Raw genomic sequence first — 18,801 nt, forward strand, 5'->3', positions numbered from 1 at the left:
TGGCCACCTGGGTGCCTCCTCGTGCACCTGATCTCTAAGGTCACTCGCCTCTGCGAGTGCCCTAGCTGTTCACGTGTCGTGCATGCAGCTCACCCCTAAACGTGACCCTCACAGGTCATATCTTTCTAGTGGCTCTACACTTTGTGTTACGCCTGAATGCGTCATCCACTCTACACACATGGGCCCTCGAGATCTAAGCTTCTCCCTTACTGATAACTGGCGTGTGATCTGGGATCCACCTCTCATGGCCCAGCTCTACTGTTTGGGTTTCCGATGTCCGATCTCTCCACACTGTCTAGTGGCACGTCGGGACATCCTGATGACCGATGTCTGACCACTCTTGGCTCCTTGGCGCACGTGCTTTGCGAGATACTGGCCCACGCCGCTCGTGGGACCCGCTTACGTGGCACCAACATTACTAGTGGTCAGCAATGCTCAAGGACTGGTCGGTACAGTAATAATACAGAGATAACCGGTTGAAATTCTACTGAAAACCAGAATACAATAGCAGAAGAACATTACAACTCCAACAACCTTTCTCAACTCTTCTCCCCCTATTTATCTCATCAAATAAACAAAACATAATAGAATATAACTAGGATAAAGCATGCATATCAAGAATTCCCAATTCATTTCGTAAAGAGTGGAACCTATCCTTGGATAAAGGCTTGGTGAAGATAACAGTCAGTTGCCTTTTTGTGGAAACAAACTTGACCTCACAGTCTCCATTGGCTATATGATCACGAATGAAATGGTGTCTTATTTCAATGTGCTTTGTCCTCGAGTGTTGAATATGATTCTTTGTCAAGTTAATGGCACTTGTGTTGTCACATAGAAGAGGAACTTTACTCATTTTTACTCCAAAATCCTCAAGTTGTTGTTTGATCCATAGAATCTGCGCACAACAGCTACCAGCTGCTATGTATTCAGCTTCAACAATGGATAAGGCTACACACGCTTGTTTCTTACTATGCCATGAAATGAGGCATGAACCAAGCAAGTGGCATGTTCCACTTGTACTCTTCCTATCTAATTTGCAACCTGCAAAATCTGAATCAGAATAGCCTACTAAATGTATAGGAGAAAGAGAGGGATACCATAAGCCCATGGATATTGTGCCTTTCATATATTTCAGGATCCTCTTTGCAGCCTTGAGATGTATTAAAGGAAAAGAAAGAATAGGGTAAATCCCTTGTGTATATTGAACACAAAGGGTTATGTTTATATAGGAAAAAGAAACATATGGGCTAAGCCCATTACATAAATATGAGATATCTAACAATATCTATAATATCTCATAATATCAAATAATATCTAATTATACCTAATAATATCTAACACTCCCCTCCAAGCTGGTGCATATAGATCATATGTACCCAGCTTGTTACAAATGTAATCAATCCTAGGTCCTCGTAAGGGTTTAGTAAAAATATCTGCTAATTGATTATTTGAATTAACAAACTCAGTCTTGATATCTCCTGATATAATCTTTTCTCAAAAGAAATGACAATCAATCTCAATATGTTTTGTCCTTTCATGAAAAACTGGATTTGAGCTAATATGAAGAGCAGCCTGATTATCACATATCAATGTCATTTGAGTAACCTCTCCAAATTGCAATTCTTTAAGTAACTGTTTAAGCCAAATAAGCTCACAAGTAGCCGAGGCCATAGCTCTATATTCTGCTTCTGCACTAGATCTTGCCACAACACTTTGTTTCTTGCTCTTCCAAGAGATCAAGTTATCACCAATGGAGACACAATAACCAGAAGTTGACCTTCTATCAGATGGAGATCCTGCCCAATCAGCATCTGAATAACAAACGACTTTAGTATGGTTATTATGACCATATAACAAACCTTTTCCAGGAGAGCCTTTAATGTACTTCACTATACGAATGACTACATTCCAATGATCTTCACATGGAGAATTAAGAAATTGACTCACCACACTGACTGTAAAGGAAATATCAGGACGAGAAACAGTGAGATAGTTCAATCTTCCAACTAATCTCCTGTACTTCTCAGGATCTGAAAGAGGCTCCCCCTGATACGGTAGAAGCTTGACGTTGGGATCCATGGGAGTATTAACAGATTTCGAACTCATCAACCCAATTTCCTCCAAAATATCTAATGCGTATTTTCTTTGAGAGATAACAATACCAGTATTGGATTGTGCTACCTCAATCCCCAAGAAATATCTGAGTTTGCCAAGATCTTTGGTCTGAAAGTGTTGGCAAAGGTGTTGTTTTACTTGTGAGATGCCATGGTGATCACTGCTTGTAAGAACAATGTCATCAACATATACTACAAGATAGATACACCCAGCACTCGAGTGACGATAAAAAACTGAATGATCGCCTTCACTGCGAGTCATACCAAATTGTTGAACAACATTGCTAAATTTTCCAAACCAAGCCCTAGGAGACTGCTTGAGGCCATATAAGGATTTGCGAAGACGACATACCAATCCAGAAGACTCCCCCTGAGCAACAAAACCGGGAGGTTGCTCCATATAAATTTCTTCCTGCAAATCCCCATTAAGAAAAGCATTTTTAACATCCAGTTGATAAAGAGGCCATTGTTGAAGAGCAGCCATAGCTATGAATAAGCGAACAGAGGCCATCTTTGCTACTGGAGAAAAAGTATCACCATAGTCTAAACCAAAAATTTGGGTATAACCCTTAGCCACAAGACGAGCTTTGAGATGATCAATAGTACCATCAGGACCAACTTTGATAGCAAAAATCCACCTGCAACCAACAACAGATTTCCTAGATGGTAAAGGAACAAGTTCCCAAGTTCCATTATTCTGAAGCGCATTCATTTCATCAAGCATGGGACTATATATTATGGGTGGTCCGATAGCGGCCGCACGATAGGCCCAACACAAACACTCGCTAGGATAGGCTCGAAATGGCTCTGATACCAACCAGGATGGGCTAAGGCATCACCTACAGATTTTGGAATGGATACAGAAGAAATAGACGAAAGGCAGGTATAAAAGGGTTGAGATAGTCTATGGTAACTCAAAGCAGTATAATGTGGAGAGGGATTACGAGTAGAACGTATACCTTTACGGATAGCAATAGGAAGATCAGGTTCAACAGTCGGAGGTTCAACTATAGGAGCCGGAGGGGGATGAGGTGTTGGCACCAGAATAGAGTTTGTTGATGGACGATGAGACGGTTCACGACGACTATACACCTGAAGAGTTGGCGGCGGTGGTGAATTGTTAGGTGCACTAGGCACAACAAGAGGAATATTAACTTGATTAGATGAAGAAATTGAAGGAGAAGGACAAGACTTAAAGTAAAGGGAAGATTCACTGAAGGTGACATCTGCTGAAATAAAATAACGGTTTAAAGACGGTGAGAAACATTTATATCCTTTTTGTGATCTAGTGAACCCTAAAAAGACACATTTGTGTGACTTAGGAGATAATTTATCAAGACCAGGACTAAAATTATGAACAAAACATGTGGACCCAAAAACTTTGGGAGGTAAAGAGTGGAGAGGGTCATGTGGAAATAAAATAGAATGAGGAATTTTGTTATCTAAAACTGAAGATGGCATGCGATTAATGAGATAACATGCACTAAGAACAGCATCACCATGGATTAAAATAGTACGAGTTGTTTCAACAAGATGTCTATTCTTGTGCTCAGCTACCCCATTTTGTTGAGGTGTATAAGCACATGAAGTTTGATGGAGAATACCATGAGAAGCCATAAAATTTTTAAAAGAATGAGAAAGATACTCACGTCCATTATCACTGCGCAAAATTCGGATGGAAATTCCAAATTGATTTTTAATTTCATTGTAAAATATTTGAAATATAGAAAACAAATCAGAACGGTTTTTCATTAAAAATACCCAAGTACATCTTGAATAATCATCAATAAAAGTAACAAAATACTGAAATCCTAAATTAGACTTAATACGACTTAGTCCCCAAATGTCAGAGTGAACTAAGGCAAAAGGAGATGAAGCACGTTGTGAGACACTACGAGGAAAAGAACTACGAATGTGTTTCCCTAACTGACACGACTCACACGATAAAGTAGACACATTAGAGAAACTTGGAACAAGCTATTGCATCTTGGCAAGACTAGGATGACCCAACCGAGCATGAATGAGAGATGGAGAATCCATAATTACGCCAACATGTGCAGAGATTTGTAGTTGATAAAGACCATGAGACTCACATCGGTGCCAATCATCCGTCCCGAACTCCGGTCCTGTAAAGTAACAGAATCTTTGGTAAAAGAAATAACACAGTCAAGGGAACGAGTGAGATGACTAATGGATAATAAGTTAAATGGAGACCCAGGGACATAAAGAACATTATCAATAGATAAAGATGAAAAAAGATTAATAGTACCAACACCATGTGATGGTACCCTATATCCATTGGCCATGGTAACTGAAGGTAAATAACCCGTAGTAGATAGGGAAGAGAAAAAAGATTTATTACCAGTAATGTGATCAGTGGCACCTGAATCTAGAACCCAAGGGCCATGGGAAGTGGAGTGAGTGAGGCCAACAAAAGATATACCTGCATGTGCAACAGAAGCCGTGGAACTAGGGTTCTGACGATCCTCATACCATTTAAGAAATTCATTGAAAATAGCAGGCTGGCTTGGGGTATCAATTGAAGTATGGTCCATGGTAGAAGGTTGCACAGGGGCAATTTGAGCAACCGCAACAGATCTAGGAGGACGACCATGTAAGGCATAACATCTGTCAATTTTGTGGCCAAGTTTGCCACAATGGTCACACTTGTGACGCCCTTTGCCCGGCTTGTGAAGGTGAGTACGATCATTATGCTGAGATACTAAAGCAGAAGAGTCATCAACATGAGACGTTATATCAGCGGTGTGTTTACCTGGCACGCGCAAAAGGGTAGAACAAGTGGAAGTAAAATTGGGCACAATAGGAGATCCCAAAATTTGATCACGAACGTGAGAATAATCATTAGGAAGACCATGTAAACCCAATAACATGAAGAACTTGGATCTTTGTTCTAGTTCTTGAGAAGGAGTAGAGGCAGGAGGTAATAACTCATTAAAATCATGAAGAAGAGCATGAAGTTTACCTAGATATTCTGCCATTGTACCATCAAGACGTTTGGGAGCAACAATTGTGAGAAGATTTTGACACACACCATAAAGACGTTGAGTATCATTGGTGTATAATAATTTTGCTTGTTCCCAAACTTCTGAACATGTTTCATAGGTACGAAAAATTTGTTTTAAAGATGAGTGAATGGTCGATTTGATAACAATGCATAATTGAGCATCAATTTTCGACCAACGAACAACCTCATTTTCAGCAAGAGTAGGATGAGTAAGATGATCAACATAACCTTGACTCTTAAGCCATAATTTAATATCTGATGCCCAAGTGTCATAATTGGTTCCGTCCAATTTGTCAATGGAAAGATGAACATTGACGTAATTAGTATAAATAGATGAATTCGGCATAATGACTGAAGAAGAAGCCATAGTGGCAGCGAAAGCGGAAGAAGCCATAAAAGATAAGGACAAATCCAGTCACCGGTTAATTGGCGGGAGCAACAAAGATGAAGGCTTCGACAGCGATTCCAGCGGCGGCTCCGGCGAAGTTCCAGTGAAGGTCCGACGAAGGTCCGGCGAAAGTCCGGAGGCGGGTACGGCGAGACAGTGGGGGTGGTGGCTGGAAAATTCCAGTGAATAGTGGATTCACCAATAAAAATTGAACCCTAAACCCTAAACTCTAACCTTATGCTCTAGATACCATATTAAAGGAAAAGAAAGAATAGGGTAAATCCCTTGTGTATATTGAACACATAGGGTTATGTTTATATAGGAAAAAGAAACATATGGGCTAAGTCCATTACATAAATATGAGATATCTAACAATATCTATAATATCTCATAATATCAAATAATATCTAATTATATCTAATAATATCTAACAAGATGTGATTCCTTGGGGCAAGACTGAAATCTAGCACACAGACACACAACAAACATAATGTCTGGTCTCCTTGCAGTTAGATAAAGAAGTGAACCTATTAAACCCCTGTACATGGTTTGATTAACCTCTAGTCCAGCTTCATCAGCTTCTAAGTAGCAGTTAGTTGACATTTGGAGTTGATGTTGCTTTGCAAGCTTCCATCTCGAACTTCTTAAGGATTTCTTTGCAATACTTTGATTGGCATATGAAGATTCCTTCCTTCGGATTGCTTAACTTGTAGGCCGAGAAAGAATGAGAGTTCTCCCATCATTGACATTTCGAACTCCCCCACTTCCAACCTTGCAACAGGTTGATGCCTTCAGCTTGATTGTATCCTTTGGCCACTAGTCTCGCTTTGTTTCTTGTAATGACGCCCGAGTCATCAGATTTGTTTCTCAAAACCCACTTGGTACCTATCACATTCATTTGATTGGTTCTCGGAACAAGAGTCCAGACTTCATTCCTTACAAACTGATTTAACTCTTCTTGCATAGCTGCTGTCCAGAATTCATCCTTCAAAGCTTCACACACTGATTGAGGTTCAATCTTTGAAACAAATGCAGAGTGATTGTAGAACTTTGCTACATGCCTTCTGGTTGAAACTCCTTTGTGTATTTGACCTATGATGTAGTCAATGGACAGATCCTTAGGAACCTTCCAATCTTTTGGTAGATCGTCCTGCTGCAGAGTTTTAATTGGTTGAATCGAGGATTCAATCGGTTGAATTTCTGTGATGTTGTCAAGATTCTTTAAAAATAAGTTTTGATCATCCTCCTCTATATTGATCTTAGCTGCAACTTGTTCACAATTTTTAGTCTCATAAAAAATAACATGAATGGATTCTTCCACAGCAATAAGCTTTTTATTGAAGACTCTATAAGCATGGCTATTAAGAGAGTAACCCATAAATATACCATTATCTGATTTAGCATCAAACTTACCTAAGCTTAGAGACCTGTTCTTCCTTGTTGGGGTGTTCTTGGTGCAGAGAAGTTATGAGAAATCCCCAATTTGTTGCAGAAGCTAATGAACTTTTTGTTTTGAAACTCCCCTCCATGATCACTTCTTATATCTCCTATGTTGCTGTAGCATGTATTGTGAAGTTTCCTTGCAAGCTTCTTAAACTCTGAATATGCATCCTTCTTTGTATGTAGAAAGAGTGTCCAAGTGTACCTGGAATAGTCATCTACAACAACAAGACCATATAGATTTCCTCCAAGACTCATAGTCCTAGAAGGACAGAAAAGATCCATGTGCAAAAGTTCAAGGGGTTTTGAAGTTGAAACACAGCTTTTCAAAGGAAAAGATTTTCTAATTTGTTTCCCCTTTTGACATGCTTCACACACATGTTCTTTTTCAAATATGAGTTTGCATAAGCAATAAACCAATTCATTTGATACAAGCTTATTTAGATGATTCATATGAATATGAGCAAACCTTCTATGCCACAACCAATATTCTTCATGCTTTGATAGGACACAATCTAATGAAGCATGACTAGATATATCAAGTAGATAAATGTTGTTAAATCTCTTACCCATGAGAAGAACATCCTTTGAATTAGGTAAGCGAATTTCACATGAGTTGGTCCTAAAGGTCACTTGATAACCTCTATCACAAAGCTGACTTATGCTAAGCAAGTTGTGCTTCAAACCTTTAACATAAAGCACATCATGAATAAGCAAACTACCTTCGTTACCGATTGTACCTTTGCCAAGAATTCTTCCCTTGTTATTGTCACCGTAGGTTACATGACCATCTGGTTTAAGAGAAATGATGATGAACCTGGATGCATCATCTGTCATATGTTTTGAATAGCCACTGTCTAGATACCATAGGTGTTTTTTTCTCTCCAAACATCCCTACAAAAGAAACAAAATCCAATTGCCAAATCTGGTCCCCTTGTGAATTTGGGCCCATAGGTGTTAATGTGTTTCCAGAATCATTAGTCTCTTTAGGAACCCATTTCAGAATACCCTTAGGTACAGAAAAGTTTCAGATTCTGCAAAACCTAACAGAATGTCCCTTTTTCATGCAATAGAAACAACAAACAACTGGTTGTTTCGATGCTTTAACCGATTGTTTTTGAGTGAAGGTTGAAAAAGGTTTTGTGCACCCACTTTGTTTGCTTTGGGGGTTAAAACCCAAGCCAAATTTTCCAAAGACACATGTTTGGGATGCCAACACATTTTCAAAATTTGATTTTCCTTTGAAAATAACATCAATCGTTTTCACATGATATAAAACTTTTTCTTGAAGAGACTCACAGTTTTTGCAAATATTTGAATCACATTTGCAAAAGGATTTTTCATGTATCAAATTAGAATTATCTAAATCAGTTTTTGATTGATTCAAGTCTTTTTCCAAAACTATGATTTTCATTTTCAACTTGTTGTTTTCACATTTCAATCGATTATTTGAAAAAGTTAATCTCTTAGCTTCTTCATGTATTTTTGGGAAAGCATCAAGCAATTGAAAATAACTTTCACACTTATTAAAAGAGGTTGTACGTACTTGACTTCATTCTGATTCTCCCTTGGTCATTAAGCAGACTTCCACTTTATTTTCAGAAGAGATTGAGCCAGCAGATGACTCTTCTTTATCTACCAAGTCACTCCTTGGATTTGTGTGCAATTCCTCAAGTCTGTCCCACATTCCTTTAGCTGTAGTGCTTTCTGAAATCTTGAGCAGTACATCAGAGTCTAGAGCAGACACAATAATATGTTGTGCCACCCAATCAAGATGTTCTTTAGAAGATTAATTAATTTCAGGCATATGCACTTAGGAATTATTTGAAATAACATTCCAAATATTCTTATCTAAGGATTGAATAAAGAATTTCATTCTTATGCACCAAATAAGATAGTTTTGACCACAGAACAAAGGTGGTTTGTTCAAAGAGGCACCTTCCCAAAAAAAAACTTTTATCAGCCATCAAAATTTTCAAAAACCAGAAATAAAAAAACTTGAATAACTTTCAAGAACCTTGCTCTTGATGCCAATTGTTAGATTTGATGGCTACAACAAGAGGGGGGTGAATTGTTTTCAAACTATTTTCACAAATACTTGGCTTAGAATAAAACTTTTTCAATCAACCCAGAAAAGCAATTCAGAAAGCTAATCAAATTATCAAATAGAAACAGAAGCATAATTATAATCGGTTAAAATAGTAGTTTAACCGGTTGTTTATGACAGCGAAAAAAATACAAACAGATATAGAGAGAAGGGATAGAGAGAGTCACACACAGGCATTATACTAGTTCACTCTATCACACAGCTACATCCAGTGCTCAGTCAAACCACTGAATTTTCACTATGCAACCAATCACAGATTACACAAACACCACACACAACTTTGAATCCCACAAAGCCTACTCACCCTCCTTGCACACAAGAACCACCTCAAGCCAGAATCACATTGACTTTACAGGATTTCACACAGTGATACAGAATGTGATATGAACATACAAGAACTTGAACAGGATTAGAAAACACCTGGTAAAACACAATACACCAACACCCTATTGATCAGTTCTTTGAAAGACAGCAAAGCACAAAGCAATCTTGCTAAAAACTTGGTAGAAACCTTTCACATGCAGTTTTGTAATCTCTCAAATCAATCTCAACTCAGAGTTTCAAATGTTTCTGTTTCATCAATCTTTAAATGTTTGAATCAAAAACATATTTATAATCCTTGAAATGCTAACGTTAAAGAAAATCTAAACAATCAAATCAGTTAAAACAGATTTTCAAAAAGTTGTTTACAAGGACACACATTTAATCGGTTAAAACCACGAATTAACTGGTTTAATGCTCTTGTTAGTTATAAAACAGTTTCAAAACCTTCTTTGCTAGCTAAGTTACAAACAACTAATTATCTCGACACTTTAATCGGTTGTTTTTCCCTTTGCATGGAAAAACACTTTAATCTTTAAAAACAGTTTAAAATGAGCTTTGTCTGAGATTCAAAACTGATCTTACAAAGATTCTAAACCCCAAACCAAAACCTAAACCTAAAACATCACATAGCTTCAGGCTTCACTTGGATTTGGCACATCAAAGCTTCTCATCTTCAATAAATATAATACTGGTGCTTACAAACATTGTACTATAACGTATAAAGTAGTGTTTAAAAGCTCTTTATTTTACGTTAGAAAATTACGACATTTATAACTAACATATATTACTCGTTTTAAATTTTCACTTTATACAAGGTATTATATGACGTGTGTTGTGGCGGTTCAAAATAGATCGTCATATTATACTTTGTGGCAGTTATAAACATCACTTTATACAAAAATAACCACCACAAATACATACTTTTTTGTAGTGTTTTAGAGTAGATTCCTTATGAAGCAAGTTACTTTTAGGTCTATAAAACTAACTCACGTTTATCTTAATTGGTGTAACAATAACAAGTAAACGACAAACCCTAATTTATATTGACAATTTTATTAGAGTATTTCTATTTCATATGATGTTTTAACAATGTGAAGTTTGAATTTAATAATTGAGTTGGGTTGAATGATTGAAACTTTGCTTGAGTTATAATTAATTGTAAATTTAAGTAACTTCATTTAAAATCAAATTAATCTTTTATTAAAGAAGAAATTATTAGAATTTTTTTATAAAATGATCATAATATATATATTTTGAATAAAATTATAAGTCTTGGTTTAGTTGAATATATTGTTTCTAGTTTGTTATGTTTGGTGTAACTAAACCTATGTGATTACATTTAACACATTGTAAGAGGTCAATTACCCAAACCTCCCCGGCTTAAGCAACCAAATGTTAGTTTAAGTGAGAAATAAGTTATATAAATTATTTCTCCTTTTATAGTGTCATTGATCAAATGACATATTGGTGTGATTACTCAAATAACATATTGGTCTTTTAAACGATGAAAGTCAATTGCTTTTTTTTCTAGGAATACCAAATTCATGTGCTAAAATTTTGATAAAGTCACTATAAGGAAATCATGAAATAAAAACCAATTTTTAGAGACAAAAAATAATTAGTTGCTATAGTGACTAAATTAGAGACCATTTTAGAGACTAAAAACATTTTGGTTTCTAAATTAGTTTCTATTATTATTAAATGGTTTCTAAATAGGTGTCTAATTAGCAACCAAGATTTTTGCTACCAATTATTTAGATTCTAAATTTAGTAGCAAAAACCTTGGTTGCTAATTAAACACCAGTTTAGAAACCATTTAACAATAATAAAAACTAATTTAGAAACCAAAATTTTTTTAATCTCTAAAATGGTCTCTAATTTAGTCACTATAGCAACTAATTATTTTTTGTCTCTAAAAATTGGTTTTTATTTCATGATTTTCTTGTAGTGAGTGATAAGTCTTGTCGTTCAAATGATATCTCCTTGTAGACATATCAATTTTCTTTCACGTAGAAAGATGTCGCTTAAGCCATGTTCTTCCATGTTTAAAACATTGTTTTACTTGTTTTAGTCTTTTGAACAAGTAATTCTCATGTTATTCCATTTTCATTATAATAAATTTCTATAATAATATGAATATAGATGAAAAAAAAGGTGAGAAATAATGATGATGATAGTGATATGAAATAATTAGAATTATTTGTTGAAATAATTATTATCAAGAGCTATGATTAATAAAGTATAATGTGGTATTGAGTTTTAGAAGAATATTTTGATAATGATATATGTAAACTTCGGTTATAACTTAAGTAAGTCATATATCAATGAATTAGGGTATAAACAATTTGATGACTAGGTATTTGTGTGAAATTAGACCACACATGTACAATAAGTAATAATTGATGATTAGATAATGTATTCTGACAATATAAATATAAATGTTTAAAGCTATATGTCGTCCAAAAAATGCAGTATTATAAATAATGTGAATATATAGGTGACGATTGTGGAGAGGACAGTCATCTATATTAAGCGAGAGAGAATAAACAACGATTATATGAGAGAACCATCACCTATTTGAAGGGCATAAACAATAGTTATAGAGGGAATTGTCATCTATTGTTGAGCATGCACTAAAGACACGATCATTTTAGTGGACAATCGTCGTCTATGAACTTTTTTATTCACCCTCTGAATTCATCTTTCCCTATATTTTCACTGGTTTTTTGAGTTTTGATCCGTCGCTGGTGGTACACCCTTTGCCACTCATTTGCTGCGCTTATTTGTTTTTTCTTTCAATTTTTTTACTAATATTGTGTTTTAGTTGTCATAGGTTGTTTATCTCTAGTTAAAACTTCATAATTCTTTATTTTTTTATTTCCTCCGCGGTCATTGGTTCCTCCGTTACTATCCTTGATTTCTCCGTTCTTGCCCTCTCGTTATTATGTGTTTGCACTCTACCACGTTAGTTTTTATTTATTTAATTTTATAATTAGTGTTGAAATATTTTTAGATTTTTTTTAGAATTCATAATTTGTATTATTTTAGTTATATTATTAATTAATATACTAATGAAATTTTATAATTAATATTAGGATTTACAATTAATATTATTTTAGTCATATAATTAAGATTAATAAAATTTAATAATTAATATTAGGGTTTATAATTAGAATTAATAAAATTTTATAATTAATATTAGATTTTATAATTAATTAATATAAGTTTAGTTTATTGAATTTTATATTAACTAGTTTGGATAAATATGATTAAAATAGTTTCTGATTAATAATATACAAATATTTAAGCCAACACATATGATTTTACTTTTATTTATAGCTTTACCATGTTCAGTGATCACACTGTGATAATGGAAAGATCTAGCAATATCCAATTATGATCTTACTACAATGATCATATTAAACTCAAACAAAAATAAAATATCTTTTGATTGACTAGTCCTTTTCAATCTTAAATGTAATTTTATTCTATTTTGGTAGAAACAATGCTTATTAACAATTGTAATATGTAATATTCAACCTTATATTATATTCCAATTCTGCATCAAACTATATATAAACCTATCATTAGGGCAAAGGTCATTTTGCTCTAAAAAATACTAAAATGGGTAAAACTAAAAATTAGGGATTAAAATAAATAAATAAAAATGCCTTAGTAATTTAGTATTCTATTATTCTCGAAAATATTAAAAAAAACACAAAAATAACGGTTGGCGGTTATGTAACGATTCTGTTGGGCATCTCAATCTAATAACTTGATCATGTTCGTCCTTCTAGGGTTTCTATAATTCCCCAAATTAATTTACGCGTTTCTGAATGAATCTCAAAACACGCAGTATAAGATCTCGATTCTTCCATAGCTTGGGTTCCTCCACTGCACAGCATCGTTCCACAGGGTACGATGTTTTGATCCTTGTTCCAAATGCAGAAATTTCACATTTCATGTTCTGTTGATTGGGACATTCAGATGGTGCAAGTTGTTGGAATATAACGGAATCCTAAAAGGGTTTTAAATTGGAGAGTAATGCTGTAGTTTAAAAGGTCGATTTTGTTTGTGATTTATTTCTTTACGATTTTATTAATTGCAAAATGTCAATTTAAAACGTTGAAGTTTTATTACTATATGATTTTTTGGCCTTGAGATTTATTGATTTGAACATGTATTTATCTTTTTTCCATGGTTCCGTAACTTTGAGTGGATCATTTTTGTTATTTATTCATTTTTGAATTATCTGCTTTGCATAGTTTACTATTAACTGATGTTCAGAGCACTAGCTTGATTCATTTATGGGCGTAGTTATTTGGAGTGGTGACTAATCATACTTGATTTTAGTTTTTTTATGAACTGAGTTCATGATTGAAGCACATTAGAGTCTCCTTTTCCTTCTAGCATCTCAAAATGAATAATTCATTCTCTTGCAATGAGATTTTAATGGTTTTCCTATGCTTTTGTTAGTTGGAGGATTAGTGATATTGTTGCTGTTAGTTTTTGTTATTTATTTTCACAATGCTGAGCAGCTGCATTTGGAAAATGGAATTTAGATATTTGATCTTTTGGTGAAAATTTATTGTGTACAGACAGTCAGGATCAAGGAGAAGATAGTTTTCATGGCTTATTCTCTTTGATGTGCTTGGGTGGTTTCGTCCTGGGAATCGCCTTGTTAAGCAGGCTGAGAGATATTGTAAAGCTCTTTCTCACTAATGCTAATTTTTCTGGTTGTTTTCTATAGTGAGGATACCTTATCCTGTTATTCCCTGCTTACCCTATTTCATCTAGAAAAAACTTAAGCTTTTTCTAAGTAATCACTTAATTGGTGTCTTTAGACAGATTTGTAACTTGTAAGTAGAAATTTTCTATCAGTGCGAGAGTAGAAAAGAAAAAATCTTGTGGAATCTTGGGGAGGCCATGTTTAAAATTACAAATTGTCATTTTTGTGAAAAAATATGTTTTGAAAGAATTGTGACGTGTCTAAAGCTCTTCCAGTGCTTAACCACGTGCCACTCTCCTGTTTTCATTTGTCTTTTTCCATGGACACTGATAACTTTTCTGGAGCTTGTTGTGATCCTTAACCTCCATGTTTTGATGTATCCTATTTTCAATATCTTGTCTTCAAACTGCATTTGTTCATGTAATAGGTGAGTGGAGGTGGAAAGAAGAAAGCGTATACTCTTTTGAAGAGGCTTCTCAATCAAAGAGTAGTGTTGCAATGGCTTCCGAAGAAAACATGACATTCAAATTATACCAGAACAGGGCTAATTTGTTTGTGAAGGAATATTTACTAGCAGACTCTCTGATTCCATATACTTCTATTATCAGTGGCATGTTAGTTTGCAAGATGGTATCTACTTTTGTAAAATGTTGTCATTCTGATTTCTTCAACAATGTCAGACACATTAAAGTAATCATGGTTTCATTATCTTTAATAATTTCCTTTCCTGTGTTTCAGGTCTTCGATCTTACTCAGCTTATTGGTTCTAATTACTTTAAGATCTATTCCAGCTTCTCCAAAGTCCAACGTATTGAGTGGAATAACCGGTGATTGGATACTATAGAGTAGAAAAGCTCTTCTTCTTTGCTCAGTGAAACATGATGTTAATAAAATTTTGTTCTTTGTGCAGTGCTGCATCAACTACGCATGCCATTTTTATAACAACTATATCATTGTACTTTGTGTTTTGCTCAAATCTGTTTTGGGACAGCCATTCTCCTGAATTTATTACTGTTCGAAGCTCTTCATTGTCAACTTTTGCACTGGGGGTATGAGCAATCTGAATTTCTTTTCCTACTATTGTGGTATCAGAGTTGAACTATGGAATCTATATTCTTATTCCTTCATATCTTTAGATGGGGCTTTGTTTAGAAACTATATATATTTGTTTTATGGGCATCGGATCATTTCAAGTGATTTTGTACGTACAAGTATTTGAGTTGAGTCCAGTGTAACTTTTGCTTTTCATTAAGTTTCGAAGTTACAGAATTAGTAAAGTGAAAAGCAGACAAGCTACTGACTTCTTTCCACTCCACACACAAAAAAAACTACTTCACTTGGTGAGCTTTATATATAGCTTGATTGTGATAGTAAAAGAAAAAACTAAATTCTCTATAAAGAAGGATTTGTTAAGATTAATGGTAGATTGTCTATTAAATATATGCAATTTACCACTACAAGTCTGACTTATGATAATGTATAAGGCCTTGAAGTTATGTCAATTTGAAGGTAATTTTAGTAATGAATAGAACAAGGATATAGTTTAGTTTGATTTTAATCTATATGACCAACAGAATTGTACATAATTAGAATCAGTTGATTAGCATTTTTTTCCATGGAAATTTAAACAATCGTGTCTAACATTTTGGTTAGTAACTTGGAGTGCAGATTCAAATATTGTAAATTCACATGGTGGGAAAAAAAACAAAAGAATCTCATCCTGAGATGATAAAGAAGTCGCATTCTATAGCTGAGAAAATAATGCATGTTGCATCAATGAAGCCACACGTTCAAGCACAGTTTATTTAGCAGCTTCTCCAATGACGGACCTTGGTTTCATATACAAGAAAAGCTTGCTCCATGACAGAACATCTAAAGGCACAAAAGAACAACACATAACATCTAAAGACCACAGATTACCAATCAATATAAATGGTTTGTAATAGATGCTAGTTCAGAAACACATTGGAAACCTTCATTTCAGAAATTTCTTCTCTTATTATAAATGTGATACTGAATAGAGACTCAATAGGGTATAATTCTCAAGATAGTAAGCTTCCAGGAAATTGAGAGACCTTGACCGCTGCCCTACCAATGAATTCTCAAAATATAAGCTACTCTTCTCTCATTGTTTTCCTCTCTTTTATAACAAACTCCCCTCTAGTTTGTTACCTGAATAACTATAGCTAATATTCTGTTCAGTTACACTGAATGATGCCCATTGATTCCTAGCTGCCAACGTATTCCTCCTCCTAAAGGTTTTTATTGGATGGAGATACTATAAGTTTATTATGCTTAGAAAACATTCTTAACAAAATTTATTGAATGTCAAATAGAAAATGTAACAAGAGAACTCCAAATTCATTGTTTGTCCAGATTAACAAGATTTTTGCCTAATTTCATATATGTGCAATTTCCAAACCCCCGTCACAGGAAGTGTTGGAGAAGGTTTATTTATAATTGCAAGTCCAAATCCAAAGAGAAATAAACTTTGGCAATGGAACACAGCATTCCTGCTATGGTTCTATACATTTGTTACATAACTAATCATGCAATAAGAAGCCTGTGACACATATTCTTTTTACTATTCTGTCTTTTCTATAGTCTCTTTTGCGTAGCTCTTCTCAGTTTCTTGGTGTTAGTATTCTCCTAATATTTCCCTTTTCAGATATTCATTATATTTTATACTTGAAATGATTGAGATCGACCTTTGGAATTGTTATCTTCTTGGTTATCCTGATACATTCAATAACCATTTTGTGATCTGCATCACTTTGTTTTATCTGGTGAAGTCGTTATTTCTTATGTTTGATATTTATTATTGTAACAGGCTTCTGTTGGGTACTTCGTTTCTGATCTAGGGATGATATTATGGTTTTTTCCTTCTCTTGGTGGATATGAGTATGTAAGGATAATATCTTTTTGACGTGCAAAGTTTCATCCAACCTGTCTTATAAAGTTGAACTATCTTATTCAAATTTTAAGATATTTCACTTGATAGGAACCATGGTGGAGATGATTATGGTCGGGATTTAACCTGACTTCATATTAACATTGGTTCAGGTGATTCATCATCTGTTGTCTTTAGTAGCAGTAGCATACGCAATGTTTAGTGGGGAAGGACAGCTTTACACGTTCATGGTCCTGATCTCTGAGACAACTACTCCAGGGATCAATTTGAGATGGTAAATTTTTCTCTTTTAATTGAATTCTAGTAACTCAATTATTTTTCTTTGTTAACGTTGTGGTGTTTACGAAGGTATCTTGATGTAGCTGGAATGAAAAAGTCCAAAGCTTATCTTATCAATGGGGTTGTAATATTCATTGCTTGGCTGGTGAGTCAATAGTTTGAAACACATATTCATTAAAGTATACTAACAGTAAAAGTTTTTACATTGGCATCACATTTATTAAGGTTTGGTAGAATTCATGTTCTTGTCTTATTGGGTTGCTTACCAAAATGGTTCATCTGCAGGTTGCCAGAATACTTCTGTTCATATACATGTTTTACCACGTCTACTTGCACTTTCATCAGGTAATAATAACTGTTGGCACCCTGAATCTGCTGTGTAGTGCTTTCTTGGTAGCAGATTTTGACATTCAATTCTTGGCCTTTTAAAACTCAAAATATGTCTGCACATTATTGTCTTGGATGATTACTGGCCTTCATCATGGATCTATTTGTTTCACATTGATAATTTCTAAACTCTACTTGTCATTATCAACTAAAATTGTAATTACGCTTTCCATTTGGAGAGAAGGAGGATTGTTGAATCTAATGAGGCCAAATGGTAAAGTTGGGGTAATGAATTTAGGTTTTTTGGAACCTTGTTGGATAACTTAGGGAGTGTTCACTTACATTTTATGTCTATTTACAAAGATTTCTTAGGAAACAGCAAATTTAAGGAAAAAAAGCTGCTTTCAATGTTTCTAGTAAAAATCTTAGAAAACAGGAACCAAATTGAAAATAAAATGACATTCTTATAATCAAAAAGTGAGAACAGGAAATAAAAATAAAAATAAATGGCCCCTTTTTTGTATCTGGAGACAGGTGAAAACAATTTTTATCTTATTTCTGGTAAAAACAATGTGGTTAGTAAGAGTAAGAATTACAGCTTAGTCGAATTATTCAACAGGTAGAGCAGATGCAGCCCTTTGGGCAGATACTAGTTGTTGCTGTGCCAGTGGTGCTATCAGTTATGAACTTGGTTTGGTTTGCAAAGATTATCAAAGGCTTGAGGAAGACATTGGCAAAGAGACAGTAAAATAATTTGCTTAGAGAAACTTTTTGAAGAAAATGTATAGGTTAACCCTACCCATGTTCATATGAACCTCACATTGCTTGCCATGCGAATCTGAACTTATTGTATAAACTTTTTTTAATATTTATAAATATATAGACCAGAGCTGATTTACTTGCAAAGCAGTTAAGTTTTATATTTGCTCTTAATTTCTTATTATTCTTATTCATTTTATTTTTATTCAATGGTTCTAGATCATTTTATTGACACTACTTGTACATTGAAAAATAATTTTAGGCTTAATCAAGTTTCAATTTCTTCATAAATTTGAGTATTTTCAATTGACTATATATTAAACTTTTTTGGTCTACTGAGTACTCGAATTTTTTATATTTTCAACTGAGTTCCTATCGTTTAATTTTTTCATTAACTG

At 34.4% G+C, this 18,801-nt stretch overlaps 2 protein-coding genes across 11 annotated transcripts; one reads left to right on the plus strand and one right to left on the minus strand.

Moving 5' to 3' along the window:
* Positions 1 to 595: 595 nt before the first annotated feature.
* Positions 596 to 6,130, minus strand: LOC137833373 (secreted RxLR effector protein 161-like). Its single transcript, XM_090303866.1, has 2 exons — positions 5,965 to 6,130; positions 596 to 1,158 (listed from the first exon to the last, which is right to left on the minus strand). The coding sequence occupies exons 1-2, from the start codon at positions 6,128 to 6,130 to the stop codon at positions 596 to 598; spliced, it is 729 nt and encodes a 242-aa protein (XP_090159992.1).
* A 7,009-nt stretch (positions 6,131 to 13,139) lies between these two features.
* Positions 13,140 to 18,559, plus strand: LOC137831102 (uncharacterized). Of its 10 annotated transcripts, none has more exons than XR_016521447.1 (10): positions 13,162 to 13,314; positions 13,997 to 14,100; positions 14,555 to 14,757; positions 14,866 to 14,954; positions 15,038 to 15,176; positions 16,958 to 17,028; positions 17,191 to 17,312; positions 17,387 to 17,462; positions 17,603 to 17,662; positions 18,264 to 18,559. XR_016521447.1 is itself a non-coding variant. In XM_068638637.2 (10 exons), exons 3-10 carry the CDS (start codon positions 14,626 to 14,628, stop codon positions 18,395 to 18,397), a joined length of 813 nt encoding a protein of 270 aa, XP_068494738.2. In that variant the 5' UTR covers positions 13,162 to 13,314; positions 13,997 to 14,100; positions 14,555 to 14,625; the 3' UTR covers positions 18,398 to 18,559. The 10 variants fall into 10 exon arrangements, 9 of the variants coding, with proteins under 9 accessions (XP_090159422.1, XP_068494738.2, XP_090159419.1 ...); XM_068638637.2 differs by having other exon boundaries at positions 16,958 to 17,032; positions 17,401 to 17,462; XM_068638632.2 differs by having other exon boundaries at positions 13,163 to 13,314; positions 16,958 to 17,032.
* Positions 18,560 to 18,801: the final 242 nt, after the last annotated feature.

The sequence above is a fragment of the Phaseolus vulgaris genome, chromosome 6, assembly GCF_051622355.1.
Source record: "Phaseolus vulgaris cultivar YP4 chromosome 6, ASM5162235v1, whole genome shotgun sequence".
Taxonomy (NCBI): domain Eukaryota; kingdom Viridiplantae; phylum Streptophyta; class Magnoliopsida; order Fabales; family Fabaceae; genus Phaseolus; species Phaseolus vulgaris.